Genomic DNA, 20,816 nt, shown 5'->3' with positions numbered 1-20,816 from the left:
ACTTCCTCCAGCCAGGCCACACCTCCTATAGTACCATTCCCCATGGGAGCCATTTTCAATGTAAGCCACCACAGAACCATACAGCTGCCTGGTGTTTCCGGTTTTCTTCAGCATGGGTCTGTCATTAGGCCTTTACATTTCAGGGATCCAGGCAAAAGTTGAGAACAGTTTAAAGTTACTGTTGTAAGGGGCGGCAGAGGTGCATGGGTGCCAGAGTGCTACTTGGAGCACCGTCTTTTTACAAAAGTCCAAACCACCGACGGGCCTGCATTCGCTCCATAAGCAGAGTGTGATGCACATGTGTATTAGGTTCCTAGGGATTTGATGAAATGTTGAGAAAACAAAGTACCAGACAAAGGAGCCAGGAAAATCCGACTTTTATTTCTTAAATACTGTGAAGGAAGGGGGTGATCCCCTGGTGCGAAAGCTAGGGGTCGTCAGCAAATGCCCGGTGGGCATTGGGGAAGCGCTGGGGGCTGTAGTTGGGGTCTTCCTGCAGTCGCTTTTGGATATCCGACCGGAGCTAGAAAGAGAAAACACACACAGGTTAGAGGAGCCCTGGTTTAGCCCTATGATCCCAGCAAGTGCAAAGACCAGCCCTCAGGAAATACTTCCCCACCAGCCATGCTGGCAAGCCCAATGAGATTGCTGAGCCTTCCCAAAAGCCACAAGGAAAACCTTGACCACCAACCGGGGGCTTCATCTCTGAATAGATCCAGGGAAGCAGGTACCTGGCCCAACCCCTCCCAATAGACCATCCCTATTCTGCTGCAAAGTGGGGGCACCTGCTGCCTGTAGCTCTCCTGAACCTCTGGAGCCTCCAGGTCCCGGCTCAGGCTCTCGGGGCTTGTCAGGGGCCGAGCTCCGGCTGCCTTAGCTGCCCGGCTCACTGCCTCTGAGAGTAGCAGCTGGGGGCCCTCACCCTGCATTGTCTGGGGACAGGTTGAGAGGGAAAAGGGGATCAACATCAAAACCGGTGCCACCACCCAGTTCACCCTTTCCCTTAGTTAACAAGAGTCTAGTTCGGCACAGGGTGGGGAAACAGTCTGCATGTGGTTTTGACAGCAGAAATGCCTTCCTAATTAAGAACAAAAAATGTTTGATTGCAAAGAAGGCACCAGCAGGTCAGACCACCTGAGACTCAGAGCTAGCTACTCTTCAAGGCAAAGCCCCAAAGCCATGGGCCCTAATCACTTGGGAACTCACACAGCTGAGGTACCACAACTGCCACAAGCAGTAAGATGAAGGCCCACGTTGTCACACGCACAAATCAACAAGCCTGACTCCCAAACAGGCTTCCTAACTAGATGGAGAAACTGAACGAGCGAAGCAAAAGCCTCTAGCTCAACAAGGGTACTGGACAGAGACAGTCTCAGGAAAGAGACAGACCAACCTTGCGTCTCTTGGCAGGCATACCGCTGAGGTAGGCATCACTCAGGGGCGGCTGAGGTTTCACCTTCCGCTGGCTCTGAATGTCCTGCTGGATAATAGGGACCCATTCCTGGGGAGGAAAGGATTAGAAATCATTCCCACAAGGTAGAGTTCCTAACCCCGCTGCATCACCCCTGCCACTCACTGGGGGGACCGCAGCTGCCCAAGGCTCTGCATCAGCTGAAGCTCCGTCCTGTTCATCCCGGGAGCCACCTTCAGGGGCAGGGGGTGGACCTCGGGACATGGCTTCTTCTGCTGTTGTTCCGGGGGCTGGGGAAGCATTCTCCCGCTGGAAGGAGATGGCAGGAAGGTCCAGCCTTCAGAATTCTTTGTCCCCAAGTCCCTTTTCTTCCAGCCCAGCCAACTACACCATTATCTGGCTTTCCACCTCTCCCTGGTACCTGAGGCTCAGGGGAAGTTCTTTCTGCTCCCTGAACTTCCATCGGCTCTTCAGGAAGTGCCTGTGGGATTGCACAAGACAGACAAGAGGTGGGGCGGGTGTCAACAGCCCATCTCTCCAGTTTCCTTGTGTCCCCTGACCTCACAGTGACTGGGTCTCTTACCTGGGGGGGATCACCAACCCTGCGGACGTATCTGAGGATGGCATCAGGGCCCACAGGCATGTGTTCCAAGACCACCTGAAGCCTCAGTCCCATCATGGTCGTCAGCCAGCTCACCAAAGATGGGTTCACTCCACGAGACATTCGACGCTGAGGGTTAGAAAGCAGGATTACAACTTTCAACCTGCTTGTACAATCTACATCTAGGGCAATAGCTGTAGCATTTGGAGAAGAAATATAAAAACTGCAAGACTTAAGAGTTGGGTGGTGCTGAGCCGGGCGTTGGTGGCGCACGCCTTTAATCCCAGCATTCGGGAGGCAGAGGCAGGCAGATCTCTGTGAGTTCGAGGCCAGCCTGGTCTACAGAGCGAGTTCCAGGACAGCCTCCAAAGCCACAGAGAAACCCTGGTTCGAAAAACCAAAAAAAAAAAAAAAGTTGGGTGGTGCTTACAATCCGGCCGTTGATGACAGCAGCAAGCTCCATCTGCTGTCCTCCCAAGCAGTGTAGGTTGAGGGCCAAGCACTCGAACAGGCCCTGGTTACACAGCTCCAGCAACCGGGCTCCAAATCCACTGTCTGCAGGGAGGGTGTGAGAGCCCATGTAACTCCGGCCGCCCTGCACCGTAGCACCCCCGCCCTGGCAGGCCCCGCCTGACCTGTGCAGTGCAGCACATGCGCAGCGATGCTGTTAAACTGCTCTTGGAGAAACTCTAAATTTGTTCGGATGATGTCCACACCTGGCTGAACCTGCACCAAAGACTGAGACACACAAAGATCTCCAAATCAGGACCATCAGGATGTAGGGGGAGGAAGAGGCAGCAGGGGCCCCCAGCTTCCCCGCCCAAACCTAGACAGGGAGAAAATGTACAAAGCACACTCACAAAGCTCTCCCGTACATATTCTTCCAGCCCAGTGATCAATGTATGGGTTGCCATCTGCAGGGGAACATCACAGAGAGGCAGTCAGGGCTAAGGGATGGAGGCGACAAGGAAGGAAAGCTCTGGGGCCCTGGGCCTTCATTTACCCGGATGTTGCCAGGTGTGGGCTCCTGACCACCCAGGTAGTGCTGGTGGAAGAAAGAGCGCAGCTGCGGCTGGAGCCGCTGCAGGGGCTGGAAGTGCCCATGGAGAAGCATCACCACATCCACCATGGAGAAGTTCTGGCACAGAAGAGAGAGCAGAGCTCCAAAGAACCCTAGGGAGGGGGGCACAAGTGAGCAGTTGTGTCCCCTCCCTGCCCAGCCCCACAAGCTGTCAGCCTGGTCCTTCTTAGTAAAGGAAGGCCAACTATGTCCCCGCCCCGCTAGTTCAAGACCACAGCACCCCCGTTTTGCTTACCAAGAGCCCCATCAGCCCCCGGCTCAAAGATGTTGCTGGATCCACTGAGGCGTTGGATGAAGGCAGCGATGCTCTCACTGCTGCCAGCCCGAGCCCCCAGGGAGCCCAGAAGGGAGCTCAGCACTCCCTGTACTACCGAGGTGAAGAACTCTGGTGGAAGGCTCTCTGGACCTAAGCCTCCAGTACTCCCTGTTCCACCAGAAGGGGACCCTGGTGGGGGTGTGGCCTGCTGCTCTGGGGCAGGGGGTGGGGGTGGAGGAGGTGGAGGTGGTGGAGGGGCAGTCTGTGACGCCTAGCAGAGAAGGAAGGAAGGAAGGAAGGGTAGAAGACAAAGACCACAGCGTCAAGAACACAAAATGGCACCAAGAGGGCACAAAACAGTCAGGCCCAGGAGAAGAGCACAGAGACTCTGATCTTGACCTAAACACACACAGCCACCACCTATTCTTAGTCACTGTATTTAATGTGTACAGGCATTCTGCCGGCCTGTATGTCTGTGAAACGTGTGCCTGGTTCCCATGGGGACCAGAAGAAGGCAGCAGATCCCCCAAACAGATGGCTGTTACAGATGGCTGTGAACCACCACGAGGGTTCTGGAATTCCAACCCTGGTCGCTCTGCAAGAACAGCGAGCTAGCTCTGATGTTAACATCTTAAGCCAGAACACTCAGGGACAGACACTCAACAGAGGGCGTGAAGTCAAGTAAGCACCTCCCTGCCTCTGAATGGGTCAGACCAGGGAGCAGACCCTTCCCCTCACACGTCACTAAGGTGCTTCTCAGCAGCTATGGGAGGTAACAGAAGCACCACTGCTCTACTGTGCTGGGGGACAAAAGGGCAGGACAGCCACTCACCTGCAAAAACTCGGTCATGCCCTGGAGAAAAGCGGGAACACCAGGCATGGCCACGGTGATGGTGGGAGATGCCATGGCAGGCCCAGCAGCCCCTGGCCCTGCCGGTCCCAGCAGGTTCCCCAGGAGCTGAGAGAACTGAAGGTCAGCAGCAGACGGCTGAGGGGGTGGAGGCTGCGCAGGACCCCCAGGAGCAGGGCCAGCTGTTGTGGCTGTGTTCGTGGTACCAGCACTAGCTGAAGCAGTGGCAGGAGCCGGAGCCGGAGCCGGAGCCGGAGCCGGAGCTGGAGCCGGAGCCGCAGCTGGAGCAGGAGCTGGAGCCGGAGCTGGAGCTGCAGCCGGAGCCGGAGCCATTCCTGGAGTCCCCTGAGCTGTCAGGAACCAAAAAACAGTGCAATTTGAAGAAAAACCAAGTTACAGCTGCCCCGTTCTAGTCTTTCCAGCAGGAAAACAAGAACTGAGATGTTTTACAGGACTAGGACATACAGAGCAGGACAGAGGTCATCAGGACAGTTAACATGGAGGTCCCTTTGCCCCCAAATCTTACTCAGTAGCCCAAGCTAGCATAGAAATGATCTCTACAGTCTAGGATGTCCCTGAAGTAACCAGGCACACAAGCGGCCGCAGCTGCAACCCTGGAGTGTGAGCCAGGAAAGACTAAGACTCACCGACGAGGACAGGCTGCATGAGAAGCTGCCCCACAAGGCCGCTCACCATCTGGGCCAATGAAGGGTTTGTGCCCAGTCCAGTGCCCTGCGGGACAGGGAAAGGAGTCAGCTCGGTCCCTCCCACAACCCGCCAGGAGTTTCCCACTGGAATGTCCCCGCACCACTGCTCACCAGAGTCCCCGAGACTGGAGGCCCCCCAGGATGGGAAGGCCGAGCCTGTGGAGGAGTGGGCCGGGCGATCACCACCCGAGTTGGTGCTGTTGGAAAGCCAGGCACCTGCTGTCCTGTGGACAGAGACCAGAGTGCGCTGAGGGCTCAGGGCTTGCTGCAGCAGACAGTACCACCACCATGAACTAGGCCCACCTCCCTGGCCTCCCCTTCCAGGTCATTACCTGCGGCCGCGGAGGCAACTGCTGCCACCATGGCCTGATGAGTGATCTGGTGGGCGACGGCGTGCATGAACTCAGGGGGCAGGGAGGGCAGCTGGATGAGGGTGGAGCCTGGGGGGTGGGTCTGATGTAACCTTGAACCTGGACCCCTTCAACCCACCCACTCAGCCCTAACCCCTTTCTCCCCAGAGCTCTGAGCCTGCTCTGATAACCTCATTCTTACCCAGGGTCTGTCCATGACCTGGAGGTCCCAGGGGACCAGTAGGAGCACTCGGGACACCGCCAGGCTGTGATCCAGGATCTGAGCCAGAAAGACATCCAGAAATGTAAGAATGGCAGGGTCAAGGCCTGGCTGTACCTCCTGACATCACTCTCGGACCTCCAAAGCCCCTGCTCCTCTGTTCACTCCAACAGAAAGGCTGGGCTCCCCTCACACAAAGCCCCCCCCCCAAGGCTCCTGCTGCCCTTCTCTACCAGCAAATCTCCCTAGCTCCGCTCACCTTGGATGTTCATGTGCATCATGACCACAGGCTCCACGCTCTGGTGGGAAATCCGGATGACCCGTGGGTGGCTGGCAGCTGGGGGGGGCGCTCCTTCGGTTGATGAGTCAACAGCGGTAGAAGATGGAGGCAGGGACGAGGCCTGACCAGAGCCTGGGGACGCTGCCTCTGAACCGGGAGCTGGTGGAGGCCTGGCCCCATTGCCTGTCATGGTCACAGTAGTCCCCACATTTATCTGGAAGACATGGATAGGCAGACATGAGACAAACACAGGGGCCTAACCCAGACCACCGAGAGCCTCCCAGAGACACCACATGTTCTGTCATCACACTTCTCCTGCCTCCCAGCAGCCATCTGGGTCATCCGATGCCACCATGCCCCTCTCCTTCCTCCAGCCAGGCTCCCTGCACCCACCTGAATGGGAATGGCTGCCTGCTGGAGCACCATGGGAGTCGTGTAGTGAGACATGGGCCGTACCACGTGCAGGTGCCGGGGCGGGGCACAGGCTAGATTGCAGCGCAGATCAGACAGGGCCACGAAAGTGTTGCCCAGTAGCCGGAGGCTCTCCCCCACCAGGTTGATCAACCTCTGGTCCTCCTCACGGCCCTCATGCTGTGCCCAGGGCAAACCCAGAAAAGCAGGACATTAATAGGGACAATGCCTTCTGAGACTGCCATGTCCTGTCTCTGGAAGCATCTACATGAACCAAAGCTTTTCATTTTCAAGTAAATTCTATTCAATGCACATAAAGAATTTTCCACAAAAACACAGCAAAGGTTAAGCAACCAGGTGTAATTCCTTTCTACTCTGTATACTTCCTAAACAATTAAGAACACAATAAGTCCAAAGATTGTCACCATCTCCTCATAGGAGACCATTCGCCTACAGAGAGGGATTTCTGTGCTAACACTGAGGACAGTGAAGAGCTATCTGCATCCCCCCACTGCTCCCAGCACTAGGAGGGAAGGCCACCAAAAGGCTCACGTTGTTGTTGTAGTCTGTGGTGGCAGCAGCACCTAGGACCTCACAGTAGCGTTGCAGGAAGGGCTGAAGACGGCGCTGCAGGCGCTGTAGCTCCTGGAGGACTTCCACGTGCTCCGCAGGGGAAGGGTGGCTGTGGAAACACCAGAGCCATGAGCTGCGGCTGTCCTCAGGGGACGACTGCCACTACCCACGCACTCTCTAAGACGAGCGAGGGTGGAGAGGAGAAAGCTCACTCCCACGTCCCGGTATGGCCCATGCAAAGAAGGCAAAGAGGGGCTCAAAACCAGACGAGACCTCTGCATCATCTTGCCTCACAGACAATAGTCTACATGAGACGCCCTTTGACCCCACTACACTACAACCATTAAGAACCCCAGCAACAAGCTGGGCATTGGTGGCGCACGCCTTTAATTTCAGCACTCGGGAGGCAGAGGCAGGCAGATCTCTGTGAGTTCGAGGCCAGCCTGCTCTACAGAGAGAGTTCCAGGACAACCTCCAAAACAACAACACAGAGAAACCTTGTCTCGGAAAAAACAAAACAAAACAAAACGAAATGAACCCAGCAACCACTTTCCTCCCTTCATACCCTTCCTGGTCCTCACACCACACCCACACTCTGCCTTCCAAGTCCCCACAGGGCCCCCCATCTCTCACTTGGGTGTATTTGTGTCTGGCGCAGGTGTAGGGCCCGCTGGAGCTGGGCCAGCAGCAGCAAGCTCTGGAGTCTGGGCTGGGGTGCGCTCCCCCATCTCTTCTGACTCCATGGGCTCACGAGGAGGCGCTTCACTCTCCACTGGTTCTGATGTTTGTGAACTCAAGGTCACTGTCTCCGAGGCCACAGTCGGTGTCTGTGGGGGTGGCTGACTGGCCTGTGCTTGGGGTCCTCGGCACTGAATGTGGAGAGTCAGGACACCAAGGGTGAGACTGCGGCTGCCGAGGCTTATGCAGACCGGAGCCCAGGGTGCAGACAGTGCCCACGAGGCCCTGAGCAGGGCTGTGCACCCCCATGACTGGCAGAGACTGGACACATGCTGGATTGCGTAGCATTTATAGAGTAGGGGCTGTGCTTTCCTAATTTCCAGGAGAGGAAATGGCCATGAGCTGTGACTATAACAAAACTAATAGTTAGGATACCCTACACTGAACATGACAACATGACAGTTAAAAAATTTTTAAATTCCCAGCACTCGGGAGGCAGAGACAGGCGGATCACTGTGAGTTCGAGACCAGCCTGGTCTACCGAGTGAGTTCCAGGACAGGCTCCAAAACAATACAGAGAAACCCTGTCTCGAAAAACCAAAAAATAAAAAATAAAAAATAAAAAAAAATAAAAATAAAAAAATTTAAAATTAATCCCAGCGCCGGGCGGTGGTGGCGCACGCCTTTAATCCCAGCACTCGGATCTCTGTGAGTTCGAGGCCGTGCTGGACCGACAGCCTCGAAAACAATACAGAGAAACCCTGTCTCGTAAAACCAAAAAAGAATCCCAGCACTCTGGAGACAGAGGCAGGTAGGTCTCTGCGAGTTCAAGACCAGTGTAGTCTAAAGAGTGAGTTCCAGGACAGTCAGGTCTACATAGAGAAACCCCATCTCTCAGAAGAAGGAAGGATGGAAGGAAGGACGAGAAAAAAGAAATTTAAAAATTGTGGCAGGTGCTGGGTGGTGGTGGATCTTTGTGAGTTCAACACCAGCCTGGTCTTCAAAGAAAGTTCCAGGACAGACTCTAAACCTACAGAGAAACCTGTTTGGAAAACAAAACAAAAAGTGGCATGCGTGGCTCCTCACACCTATAATCACAGCACTTAAGACGCTGAGCTAGGATAGAGGCTCACTGTGAGGTCAAGGACAGCCCAGGACACAGAATGAGGTTAGAGAACATTTCTAAAAGGCAACTTCTTTAAATGCAGGAAACCTATGACATTGTCTGGCAGTCTGAAACAAACTCTCAGACACCAGGAGTCGGAAGGTTGGCAGGAGACAAGACAGTGGCATGTGCCGGTTAAGCCCCACTTGAGAGGCTGAGGCAGGCAGGCAGACAGCCTCACAGACTTCCTCTGCCTAAAAGAAGACTACACAGAACGATCCAGAACAGGAAAGCAGGCAAACAATCCAGAACAGGAAAGCAGGCAAACAATCCAGAACAGGAAAGCAGGCTCCTGCAGCCTGAGTATGCCAGGAATGTTCTTCCTTTAAGACCATGAGAAGAGGAACACAGGAAACTCTAGCCTGTCAGACCTGCCCACTCACCTCCATCCGGGACAGCAAGGTCTGTATGTCCCTGATCATATGCTGGGCCATCACCAGCCGCACCCGGGGCTCACTCTACAATATAAGGAGGGCGGTCAGCGCAGGCCCGAGACAAGCCTAAACCCCACAGCACACTATACCAGCTCCCCGGCACAGTCTCCTCAGCCAGGTCCTCCCCACCTCAAGGCCTCCTTCTCTTCTCCTAGACCCATTTCCCTGCCCCTCTCAGGTCCTCACTCCCCACCTCATGGCCTCCTTCTCCCAGATCCCCTTCCCTGACCCTCTCAGGTCCTCACTCCCCACCTCATGGCCTCCTTCTCTTCTCCCAGACCCCCTTCCCTGACCTCCCAGGTCCTCCCCACCTCATGGCCTCCTTCTCCCAGACCCCCTTCCCTGACCCCCCAGGTCCTCCCCACCTCATGGCCTCCTTCTCTTCTCCCAGACCCCCTTCCCTGACCTCCCAGGTCCTCCCCACCTCATGGCCTCCTTCTCCCAGACCCCCTTCCCTGACCCCCCAGGTCCTCCCCACCTCATGGCCTCCTTCTCTTCTCCCAGACCCCCTTCCCTGACCCCCCAGGCCTCACTACCTGAACTGGGGCCTGCTCCATGTTGATGTGGACATCCACAGCAGAGCCGTCACTCTGGGGAAAGGGTAAGGGAAGTTGCTCTGGGAGAAGCCGCATACTAAGGCCTCCATGCTCCAACCTTTTCTGGAGCCCCTACCCTCTTTTCCTTAAAAAATGGAGGCCAGTACAGGCCAGAGGCCTTTCCATCTCAAGGCATGCACCCAGGACACCTATCTTCTAAAGTCCCTGCAGCTGCCGTGACCAAAGCTACTCTTCCCAACAAAACCCTCCCATGAGAAACACAGGCTCACAGGAAGATTGAAGGTTCCAACCATGACATAGCTGTTGGCATTCCGGTCATGAACAGAGGCCCCAGGCCCCCGAGTGCCAGGCAGGGGTGCCCCGCCATGAGGAGCTGAAGCCGACCCTGTCCCAGAAGATGCTCCTGAAGGGAGCTGCGTCTGAGGAGGAGCCCGTTCCACCAGGTGGATAACCTTTCCCCCAACATCTGCAGAGAAAGAGACACACACCAAAACTTGTAAGTAGGTAACCATGGCCTCTGGACAGCAACCTTCACCTCAAGTGGCTCCCAGCCCTTACTGTATTCCTGGAGCTTCTTATCATCTTGCAGAACCCGGCCCTGGTAGATGAGCCGTTGTTTCTCAGAAGGGATGCTGACAGAGGCAGCAATATGCTCCTTAAACTCCTTTACATTCATCTGAAAGGAGAGTCACGCATCAGAATCACAAAGTGAAAGAAAGCAAAAACCAAGAGGGACGCCAGACTTCAGATGCTGAGTGAGGCCACAATCAAAGTGGGTGGCCCAGCCAAAAACACCCCAAAACAGGTGGTACACAAGGCTGGAGATGAGGGGTGGACGGGCAACAATAAGGAACAAACAAAAAGGCAGGCTGGGGAAATGGCTCAGTGTTAAAAGCTAATACTGCCAAGCCAGGCGGTGGTGCCCACGCCTTTAATCCCAGCACTCGGGAGGCAGAGGCAGGTGGATCTCTGTGAGTCCGAGACCAGCCTGGTCAACAAGAGCTAATTCCAGGACAGCCTCCAAAAACCAGAGAAACCCTGTCTGGAAAAACAAAAACAAAAAAGCTAATTCTGTTCTTACACAGGACCTCAGTTCATTTTCTAGCACGGATACTGGACAGCAGCTCACAACTACTGATAAATTCAATTCTAAGGGACTCAGTGTCCTGACCTCTAAGAACACTTGTACCCACACAAACCTATACAAAATTAAAAATAAAAATAACCAAGGAGTGGTGGTATATGCCTCTAGCAACTGGGAGACAGAGGCAGATGGATCTCTTGTGAGTTGGAGGTCTACATTGTGAGTTCTAGGACAGCAGAGCTATGTAGAGACTGTCTCAATAAATAAATAAATAAATAAATCCAAAGGGTAACCATAACAACATCAGTAAATAAATAAAAATAAATCTTACAAGAAAAAAAAGCTTTTCTTCTTCTTGGCTTAGTATCCACAGAGACTGGCGGTCCTTTTCTAAATATAAAACTACAACAGGAGCCCGTGGCTGTAATAATCTCAGGGCTACAAACAGGTGGACACTGTGGCACAAGCCTCTAACCCATGGAGACAGAGGCAGGGGGATCTCTGTGACTACCAAGCCAGCATGACCACTGAGAGACCCTGACATACAACACAAAACGAGGTCTACAGAGATGTCTGAGTTAAGAACTCATTTAATTCCTCACCATCAACACATAACGGAGTAGGCGCTGCCATTTCCTAACTCCCACAACAACCAGAAGATGCCACAGGTTACAGGACCTGACGCCCTCTTCTTGGGTACCAACTGCACATACGGTACACATACACACCTGCAGACAAGACACTCACAGGCTGGACAGCACTCGCCTTTACTCCCAGCACTTGGGAGGCAGATGCAGGCGGATCTCTGTGAGTTTGAGGCCAACATGGTCCACATAGTAAGCTCCAAGATAGCACGCGCTACACAGTGAGTACAGTGAAACCGTGTCTCAAAAAACCAAAACAAAATAAAATAAAAATGAATAAAATCTTAAAAAAGAATTGAAGCCAAGCGGTGGTGAACACTTTTAATGTTAGTACTCTCTGTGAATTGTAGGTCAGACTGCTCTGCAAAGTGAGTTCCAAAGCTGGGGGGAACGACACCCCTGACACACGCACCCCCAAACAACCTTCTCCACCAATGGCAAGAAACACTGGGAGGAAAGCAGGGTCTGAAAAGAAGCCTGAAGAAGAAAGAAGGGGGCACAAGACTATCTGCAGCTCAGTGGTGGGTGCTCTGCGCTAGGTCCTAGGTTCAACACCCTGCAGGAACCCCCAAAATAAGAGAAGGGGGAAATGAAGAACGCAAGCAAACCAGTGTGGTAACACACACCCGAGAACCCAAATTTGGAGCACACAGACAGGAGGATCACAAAACTAAGACCATCAGTTCTAAGACATATAAAACCCTACCTCAGCCGGGCAGTGGTGGTGCACACCTTTAACCCCAGCACTCGGGAGGCAGAGGTAGGCGGATCTCTGAGTTTGAAGCCTGCCTGGTCCTCAGAGTGAGGTCCAGGACAGGCAGGGCTACACAGAGAAGCCCTGTTGGGGAAAAGCTAAACAAAACAACCCACAACAAGTCAGGCATGCTACACCTAAGAGCCTAGCAGACAATGGAACTCAGAGGGTCAAAGGCAGCCTGAGCTCTAGGAGATACCGTTGTCCCCGCCACCCCCAAAAAGAATCTTCCCAACTAGACACCTAACTCTTGGTAAGGGCCACAGACACCTACTCACAAAAGTGTACGCAACGTTCCCAATGTTTTAGAAACCACAGCTAACGACCGGCTCATGATCTGTTCCCGAAAAGACTTTCGCAGTAACGGCAAAGGTAACTGTGCTCACACTGCACGCTGTGAGTGCCAGGGGTTCAAACCATGCCTCAGATACTAGGCTCCCGGAATCTATAAATACGGCGTAAGCCCGAGAACGAGTTGTTCAAAAATAGAGCAAACACAGCACACTTGTCTGAGGTCCCTGTGCTGCTTCCGGTCCCAACGGCCGGAGTCATCCGTGTCCCTTTGGGCTGAGGTCGGCCCAGGACAGGGACAGATTCCTCCTCTGTTTCCCTCGCCACCTAGGTCCGCCAAGGGGGAGGCGGGCGGGACTAGAGGAACCACACCTCCTCACTCAACAAGAACAGGAGGTGCTCTACCGAGGAAGGGACAAAGGCGTGGAGGACAAGAGAGCCGGGATCGTCCCTCAGAAGGCGCGCGAGCGACCGGGGTGCATGAGTGCGTGCGTGTGTGTGTGTGTGTGTGTGTGTGTGTGTGTGTGTGTGTGTGCGCGCGCGCGCGTACATATACATAAATTATGTTTATAGAAACGAAGCCGCGGCCTCACCTGGGCCCCCACAATGAAAGTCCGAGTCTGGGAGTCCAGGGTCTTCACCAGGACCTCCAGGCTGTCGGGCTCCTCCATAGCGGCGCTGGCACTATCGCTCGGCTCCATGGCCGACAGCTCTCTGAGGGAAAAGCAGAGAAGGGCGGGGGAGGAGTGGTTGGCCGTCGCCCGCTCGCCCTGCCTTTTCCACACCCGGAAGACCGGCCGGGGGGAGGTGTGTGGGGGGCCCGGCCCCCGCCCCGATCCCCGTAGGAAAAAAAAGGAAAGGAAAAGTTTCTCATACACGAACGCAGAGGTTCACGCGCGCCCTCATCGCCCCGTTTTATTTTTTTGATCCGGGGAGGAGGCGCAGGAGGAGAAACACAAAGGGCAGGAGGCGGCCGGCGGCATAGGGAGGCGAAGGACGGGGAGGTGGGAGGGGCTCGGCAGTGCCAATCACACCCGAGGGAGAGCCGGTTGGGCCGGCGGGGGGGGGGGTCCGGGCGGCGGGCGCGAGACCGACCCGGGGGGCCGGGGGGCAGTTGTCATCACCGGTCGCGGCCGAGCGGGCACCGGCGCCCGCCGGGGGGATCGGGGCGGCCAGCCCGGGACAACGCGAGGGTGGGAGGCGGTGGGGGAGGGGAGGGGTCGCGCTGGCCTCCGGCGGGGGAGACAGCGGCTCCGCGCACGCGCGCCGGCCCCGCCGAACCCGGCCGGGGTGGGGGGAGGAAAGGAAAAAAAAAACCAATTCACCACAGACGCCCCGGACACTCACGGGAGCCCCGACCGGCTCGCTGGCCGCCCCTCCTTCCGCCTCCGCTTCCGTCGGCGCTCCAGCGACGCGGCTGAGCCGACACGCGGCCAGTCACATACACACACACGCACACACGCACGCACACGCGCGCGCACAACAACAACACACACACACACACACAGGCGCGCACGCACAAGGCACCCGCACAGCCCACCGCCCCGCGGGCTCCGCCCCCCCACCCCGGCTTCCCCCACCACTCCGTACCGTCACTTCCGGTCTCCCCCAACCGGGCCCCAGAGGCCACTTCCGTTTCCCGATCGTATTTGGGGGGTCTCGAGGCGGCACTTCCGGCTTCCCCAGGCTTCCCCCTTCCCCCACCCCCTCCGTCTCCCCAGTCCGCTTGTGCGGGGCCGGATGAGGAAGTCCACAGCCCCCACAGACAGTGAGTTCCTAGGGGGCGACACGGGCCGGGGCCGGCCTTAGATGGGAGGGAGCCGACCACCCCGGAGGAGCCGCCGCCACCGCCGCCGTCGCCCGGGGGACCGCACTGCGCCTGCGCGCGCGCACTCCCGGCGCGTGCGCACACTCTCCCCCCGCCCGCCCGCTCTCGCTCGCCTCGGGCGCTGTGCGGTTTCTGCCCCGGCGCGCGCCCCGCCCGGAGCGCCGCACGGCCGAGGTGGCTGCCGTAACGCCTGAAGCAAACGTCCGCTGAGCGGGCGCGGGGGGAGGGCGGGTGGGGAGGGGAGGGGGAGGGCCGGCCCCTGGCTGCAGAGGCGCCGCGGACGCCTGCGTGGGGGCCTGCGGGGGTTGCGCCCCGTGCGGCCGCGTCCCTGTTTGGCGGGCGGAGGAAACGGACAGGCGTCTCCCCTGGCCACCTCACGCTCGGCAGGGCCCCTGGTCCTCCCGTGCTGCCCGCGCTTCCGGAAGCCACTCTCTCTCCCCCCCTCCTCCCCTGGACGGTTGGGGACGTTCCGTGGGCTGTGTCTGCTCGCCCCCCCTCCCAGCCGGATCAGGGCGGTTGCGCCGTTTTTGCAGACTCTGGTGGGGGTGGTCTCATGCAGGTCGTTGCTCGGGAGCGCCCGAGGGGGGGGGGCTCCATGCTTTTAAGACAACTTCAGCGTTTTGAAACTTCATAGCCCTGGCGTTGGTGGCGCACGCTTTTAATCCCAGCCCTCGGGAGGAGGCAGAGGCAGGCGGATCTCTGTGAGTTCCAGGCCAGCCTGGTCTACAGAGCGAGTTCCAGGACGGGCTCCAGAACAATACAGAGAAACCCTGTCTCAAAAACCAAACCAAACACAAAAGCGGGCGCCCAGACAGGAGTAGGGACCGAAGGCGCTCGCCACAAAGAGAGTTTGCACAGGTTACAGTTTCTCTGCCGCCTCCCCCCTTTCTCCCCAGGGGTCGGTCCTGAGGACAGTTCCAGTGAGCATTGTTGAGTGAGCACTTACTTTGTCCCAGCCTGAATGGCTGGACTTTCGCACACAGTCTCACTGCGTCGCCCTGATTTGCCTGGAGCTCCTAATGTTCCACGCCACTGCCCAGGGCTGCGATTTAAGTCGCGTGGCACCCTGCCAGACAATCCCAGGCTACATTTTTTATTCTTTCTCTGAGACACCGTTTTCACTATGTAGATCTGGCTGTCCTGGAACTCAGAGAGATCCACCCACCTCTATCTCCTAAATGCTGGGATTAAATAATCTTTTCGACATTTTGGGTGGGGGGTGGGCTGTGTGTGCCTTGCATCTTCCACAGCAGCCTAAGTGTGGAGAAACATACCGGTGTCCTCTTCCCACCGTGGGGACCTGGGGGTCGGTCAGGCCCTCACCTGCTGAGCCATTTCCCTAGACACACATTTTAGGGTTACAACATTTCAAGGGCTGGAGTGGTAGGGCACTTGCCGGGCAAGCCCAAGGTCAGGCTTGATCCGTTGCTCCACACGGAAGTCTTGAGCACCACTCCAATAAAAGGGTCAAGCCTATCATCGGCCATGGGTTTCTTGTTTTGTTTTTTCTTTTTTGTGTACATAATAAATAAATCTTAAAAAATAGAAGTGAAACGTTAAAAAATAGAGAAAAGGTGTGATTTATTTCTATGGATATTTGGATATTTAATCATGAGCCTTTTTTTTAATTTGGATTTTCCAAACAGGGTTTCTCTGTGGCTTTGGAGGTTCTCCTGGAACTATTTATTTATTTATTTGTTAGGTATGTAGTGCTCTGTCTGCATGCATGCCTGCAGGCCAGAAGAGGGCACCAGATCTCATTATAAGTAGTTGTGAGCCACCATATGGTTGCTGGGAATTGAACTCAGGACCTCTGGAAGAGCAGCCAGTGCTGTTAGCCTCTGAGCCTTAAGGCAGACAGGCACTTAGGAAGAGGACACTGTTTATGTAAATAAGTCCCACCTCTCATTGCACTGACAGCTCCACACACGAAGACTATCCGGTGACTGTCTCTTGACATTGCATTTAAATCTTGACAACATAGCAATCCACCACTTAAAAAGCACTACCAGCAATTGCAGTGGGTGCTTTGTAGCTACTAACGACAGTGGATATTTACTTCTGACTTGGTGTGTACATGATCTCATTTAACTGTGAGACTGACAAGTTGCCCATCCCACAGATGGAAAAAAGAGCAACAAGACACACACACACACACACACAGCCTGGCGTTGGTTGGTGGCATGCCTTTAATCCCTGTCGCGTCTGCTGCGAGGCCTGTGTCCGAGAACGTGCGGAGGGTGTCGGGGATTGACAACACAGAGACTTGTTCAACGATGTAAAGAAAACTTTAAGCAGGCCCCAAAAAGGTTCAAGAAAACTTCCTAAGAAAGGCTCCCACCAGAGAAGCTTCTGCTCTCTCCTCTACCCTGGCTGGTTCTGCTCTGACACCAAAAACTGATCTGGGCGTGGCAGAAGAGGCGGTTAGTCTTTTGATAAGGTCGAGGTCAGGGTGGTTTCTGTGGGCAGGCCTTTTCCAGGAACTTATTGCCCCCGGGCATTGTATTGTTTTTAGTAAACATGTTTTTAGTAAACATTGTCTTACAGCTGCCTACTCCCAGGCAGAAGGGGAAGTGGGTCTCTGCTCAAGGTCTGGTGTTCCCACAAATCCCAGCACTCGGGAGGCAGAAGCAGGCGGATCTCTGTGAGTTCCAGATCAGCCTGGTCTACAGAGTGAATTCCAGGACGGGGGTGGGGGGGTGTATTAAAACAATTGTCCCAGGAGGTGGGGGTGTGTAGATCATTGCTATTACTGAGCATGCCTGGTATGCTTGAAGCTCTAGGTTTGATCCCCAGCATGAGGAGGCAAAAAAACAAAAACAGAAACAAAAAACTGTGCCTACCCTAGCCCAGCAGTGGTGGTACACGCCTTTAGCACCAGCACTCGGGAGGCAGAGGCAAACAGGTCTCTGCGAGTCCAACCTGGTCTACAGAGGGAGTTCCAGGACAACCAGAGCTACATAGTGAGACCCTGTTTTGAAAAAAAGGAAAGAGGAACCCACCGTGCCCCAGCAACTGGCTGGCGCCCGTTCTAACACTTATCAGCTTGTCTTGCAAGGATTTGTTTGTAAAGCTGTTTTTCCATTTCTTAAAAAAAAGTCCCCTGGGATTAGCCAGTTCCTGGCAAACAACTGAAATCCCTAAATTGGCCAAATGAATGAATGAAAGACGGACCCAGTCACTTGCCCTCAGTGCCTCCCAGCCCCGCAGAGCTCCAGCGCTGATACAGGTTGGAAGACTGTACACGTCGACTGTAGTGGCCCAGCTCTCCTGATGCCTCGGGGTCACCGCACATGCCAGGGTCTACTGCAGAGGGGCTGAATACGGAAGGGGGGGACGGGCCCAGCGCTGTAGCTAATCCAGGCTTGGGTTGGAAAACAAGGCTGAAGTTACTTATTAGCAGGTGACAGGGTCAAGGGTCGAGGCAAGAGGGGGCTGAAAGCAGAGAGTGGACTGCGCGGCCAGCAGAGAAGGGTCAAGGCACCAGTCCCCTCGCCTGCTGCGGAGCACCAGCCGGATCCAGCCGGACATGTTCCACCAAGTCTGGGCAGCTGTGCTCTACCTGTATGGCCTTCTCTTCAGCTCGGTGAACCAGTGCCCCGAGCACGGTCCACTAACGGCGCTGGACATGGGTGAGAGGGAGGTGAGTGCCGAGCGAGGCAAGGGGAAGAAAGCCCGTGGGGAGCCGAAAAGTCCTGGGTGGGGTAGCTCAAGGGGACCAGAAAGCAGGGGAGAGGATGGGAGGAAGAGGATGAACAGAAAGAAGGCCCGAGGTAGGAAGTCGCCGGCGGCCCCCTGCTGCAAGCTGGCAGGGCCCCACCCGAACCCGCAGCCCTGGAGGTTGGTCCTCCCGATGGGAAGGCCGCCTGAGCTCTGTCCTGCTAACTCAACCCCCTTGCTCCTTTCCACCGCCTTTCCAGTCCCCAGAGCCCCACCTGGGCCTGTGGTACTTCATCGCAGGGGCGGCCCCCACCAAGGAAGAGCTGGCTACCTTCGACCCGGTGGACAACATCGTCTTCAACATGGCTTCCGGCTCCGCCCCAAGGCAGCTCCAGCTTGGGGCAGCCATCCGCATGTGAGTGGCAGCGGCGAGGACGCGGAGGCACCACCCGGTGTGCTCTCTGCCCAAACCGTGATCACCGCCATCTCCCCCACCCCACCCCCGAGTCGAGCTCCCCATCCATCACCCCTTGCCCGCTGAGCTCAACAGCCTACGAGTCACGTTCGTTCTGCAGATGACAGGCCAGGCTGGAAACCCTGAGAGCTGGGCCGGGCGGGAAAGAGAGGGAAAACATAGAAGGTTGTGTAGTTGCGCTTGGAGTGACACTCCCATCTTTCTTCCTGGCTACCAACCACCGCCTCTGCAGGAAAAACGGGATCTGTGTGCCCCGGAAATGGACATACCACTTGACTGAAGGGAAAGGTAGCAGAGGCCTCAGAACTGAAGGTGGGTTCCCACCAGCTCGCCGCCCTCCCCATCTCCTCGGAAGTGAGGATCGAACCTAGGGCCGCCTGCACTGAACTGCACCCCCAGGCCCCTCCTAGCCTTACCACGACAGTGGTTGAGCTCACCCTGTAGCCCCGGCGGCCGTGAATGTGAAATCCTCCTGCCTCGGCTTGCGGAGCAGCTGGGATCAGGGCGGCGCACTAGCCACCGGGCCTGACTCAGCTTGTGCTCCTCTCCCAACCCCGCCAGGCCGCCCCGACATGGAAACAGACCTCTTCTCCAGCTCGTGCCCAGGAGGAATCATGCTCAAAGAGACGGGCCGGGGTTACCAGCGCTTCCTCCTCTACAGTGAGTGGGGGTACCAGGCAGGCCGAGGGAAGCCGGAAGGTTAAGGGGCGTCCCTTCCAGGGCGGGATGGGCATCTTCACCAGGCCCTTTGGGAACAGGGAGGGGAGGCAGGGCTGAGAGGCAGGAATGCTGACCCGCCTGGCTGCTCCCTGTCCTTCCAGATCGATCTCCACACCCTCCAGAGAAGTGTGTGGAGGACTTCCAGGCTCTGACCTCCTGCTTGGACTTCAAAGCCTTCCTAGTGACTCCCAGGAACGAAGGTGAGGGGTTGCAGTCTCCCAAGTCTTGTGTGGTGATTGTAGAGCTAGCTCAGTGCAGCGACAGCAGAGGCCGTGGCCAAAGGCGGGCGCCCTCAGGATGGGGGGGGACACTGGTCCCGCTAATTCTCACAGGCTACAGCGGCACCAGAACTTGGCTAAGAGCTGTGGCTTCACCAAGCATAGCTCCGGGTGACTAGAAAGAGGCTTTTCTGAGGTGGAGGGGAGAGCGACGGCTCAGAGGTTAAGAGCAAGAGCACTGACCACTCTTCCAGAGGTCCTGAGTTCAATTCCCGGCAACCACACGGTGGCTCACAGCCATCTGTGGTGGGATGCGATGCCCCCCTCTGGCGTGAAGGTGTACATGCAGGCAGAGCGCTCACATAATAAGACAAATCATTTTCTTTTTAAAAAAGAGGCTTTTGGTTAGGAGTGGAGGCACACGCCCATAATCTCAGCACCCAGGTGGCAGAGGCAGAATAAACCTGGTCCACACAGTGTTTCAGGACAGCCAGGGCTATGTAGTGAGTCTGTCTCCCAAAAGTAAAAAGAGGAAAAAGATAGCCGGGCGTTGGTGGTGCACGCCTTTAATCCCAGCACTCGGGAGGCAGAGGCAGGTGGATCTCTGTGACTTCGAGGCCAGCCTGGTCTACCAAGTGAGTTCCAGGACAGCCTCCAAGACAATACAGAGAAACCCTGTCTCGAAAAACCAAAAAAAAAAAAAAAAAAAAAAAGAGGAAAAAGATAGGTTTCAGCCAGGCATTGGTGGCGTACACCTTTAAACCCAGCACTCAGGAGGCAGAGGCAGGAGGATCTCTTTTTTTCTTTTCTTTCTTTTTTTTTTTTTTTTTTTGGTTTTTCGAGACAGAGTTTCTCTGTGGCTTTGGAGGTTGTCCTGGAACTCACTTTGTAGACCAGGCTGACCTTGAACTCACTGAGATCCGCCTGCCTCTGCCTCCCGAGTGCTGGGATTAAAGGCGTGTGCCACCAACGCCCTGCAAGGCAGGAGGATCTCTGTGAGTTCAAGGCCAGCCTGGTCTACCAAGTGAGTTCCAGGACAGCCTCCAAAACAATACAGAGAAACACTGTCTCGAGAAACCAAAAAAAAAAAAGAGATAGGTTTCTGAGTCTTTAGAGCAGTGGTTCTCAACCTTCCTAACATGACCCCAGCCACAGAAGTATTTCTGTTGCTCCTTCATAACTGTAATGTTGCTACTGTTGTGAATCATAATGTAAATATTTGATATGCAGGGTATCTGATATTCGACCTGTGACACGGTCATTCACCCCCCTCCAAAAGGGCCACAGCCACAGGTTGAGAACCACTGCTTTAGGAGACTAAAGGGAGGAAAGAGAATGGTCTCTAACCCCTGCTCCATTACCACTAACTGGACCTCCTCTCCCTCCTCCCGGCACAGACGCCTGCCAGCTGTCCAGCAAGTGACCCTGACTTCACCCATGTCCTAGACTGAGCTGCTGGGGAGACGCTGGAGACCCTCCACCCCTCCCAAGGATAATAAAGATGGTTTTTCAATCCTCACGTCCTGGGTTTCATCTGCAGCGTCAAAGTCAATTCCCCATTTTGACGC

At 55.6% G+C, this 20,816-nt stretch overlaps 2 protein-coding genes across 13 annotated transcripts; one reads left to right on the top strand and one right to left on the bottom strand.

The window, feature by feature from the left end:
* Nucleotides 1-360: 360 nt before the first annotated feature.
* Bag6 (BAG cochaperone 6) lies at nucleotides 361-14,046 on the bottom strand. 11 transcript variants are annotated; one of them, XM_040732410.1, is made up of 26 exons: nucleotides 13,938-14,046; nucleotides 12,941-13,061; nucleotides 10,133-10,250; nucleotides 9,844-10,040; nucleotides 9,554-9,607; nucleotides 8,967-9,041; nucleotides 7,374-7,609; nucleotides 6,720-6,849; nucleotides 6,150-6,347; nucleotides 5,736-5,970; nucleotides 5,459-5,536; nucleotides 5,239-5,346; nucleotides 5,018-5,130; nucleotides 4,847-4,931; nucleotides 4,182-4,549; nucleotides 3,329-3,620; nucleotides 3,016-3,185; nucleotides 2,873-2,926; nucleotides 2,648-2,750; nucleotides 2,443-2,567; nucleotides 1,995-2,141; nucleotides 1,833-1,892; nucleotides 1,577-1,720; nucleotides 1,394-1,501; nucleotides 786-932; nucleotides 361-523 (listed from the first exon to the last, which is right to left on the bottom strand). In XM_040732410.1, exons 2-26 carry the CDS (start codon nucleotides 13,046-13,048, stop codon nucleotides 428-430), a joined length of 3,549 nt encoding a protein of 1,182 aa, XP_040588344.1. In that variant the 5' UTR covers nucleotides 13,049-13,061; nucleotides 13,938-14,046; the 3' UTR covers nucleotides 361-427. The 11 variants fall into 11 exon arrangements, with proteins under 11 accessions (XP_040588344.1, XP_040588346.1, XP_040588345.1 ...); XM_040732412.1 differs by lacking the exon at nucleotides 13,938-14,046 and adding an exon at nucleotides 13,673-13,882; XM_040732411.1 differs by lacking the exon at nucleotides 13,938-14,046 and adding an exon at nucleotides 13,695-13,882.
* Apom (apolipoprotein M) lies at nucleotides 13,998-20,767 on the top strand. Of its 2 annotated transcripts, none has more exons than XM_040732421.1 (7): nucleotides 13,998-14,115; nucleotides 17,576-17,818; nucleotides 18,096-18,250; nucleotides 18,543-18,622; nucleotides 18,872-18,970; nucleotides 19,132-19,230; nucleotides 20,646-20,767. In XM_040732421.1, the coding sequence occupies exons 2-7, from the start codon at nucleotides 17,705-17,707 to the stop codon at nucleotides 20,669-20,671; spliced, it is 573 nt and encodes a 190-aa protein (XP_040588355.1). In that variant the 5' UTR covers nucleotides 13,998-14,115; nucleotides 17,576-17,704; the 3' UTR covers nucleotides 20,672-20,767. The 2 variants fall into 2 exon arrangements, with proteins under 2 accessions (XP_040588355.1, XP_040588356.1); XM_040732422.1 differs by having other exon boundaries at nucleotides 14,014-14,115; nucleotides 17,579-17,818.
* Nucleotides 20,768-20,816: the final 49 nt, after the last annotated feature.

The sequence above is a fragment of the Mesocricetus auratus genome, unplaced genomic scaffold (genome assembly GCF_017639785.1).
Source record: "Mesocricetus auratus isolate SY011 unplaced genomic scaffold, BCM_Maur_2.0 Super-Scaffold_100027, whole genome shotgun sequence".
NCBI classification, from domain to species: Eukaryota; Metazoa; Chordata; class Mammalia; order Rodentia; family Cricetidae; genus Mesocricetus; species Mesocricetus auratus.
Note: the sequence above shows the minus strand (reverse complement) of the source record. Positions and strands in the feature narration are given on the sequence as shown.

Coding starts and splice junctions, on each gene's coding strand:
- Bag6 (XM_040732410.1), bottom strand. CDS start 13,048: ATGGAGCCGAGCGATAGTGCCAGCGCCGCTATGGAGGAGCCCGACAGC. Junction 2,927..3,015: donor CCACACCTGGCAACATCCGG/GTAAATGAAGGC, acceptor GTTCCCCTGCAG/ATGGCAACCCATACATTGAT. Junction 524..785: donor AGGAGAGCTACAGGCAGCAG/GTGCCCCCACTT, acceptor TTCTCTTTCTAG/CTCCGGTCGGATATCCAAAA.
- Apom (XM_040732421.1), top strand. CDS start 17,705: ATGTTCCACCAAGTCTGGGCAGCTGTGCTCTACCTGTATGGCCTTCTC. Junction 17,819..18,095: donor TGGACATGGGTGAGAGGGAG/GTGAGTGCCGAG, acceptor CCGCCTTTCCAG/TCCCCAGAGCCCCACCTGGG. Junction 18,971..19,131: donor CCAGCGCTTCCTCCTCTACA/GTGAGTGGGGGT, acceptor CTGTCCTTCCAG/ATCGATCTCCACACCCTCCA.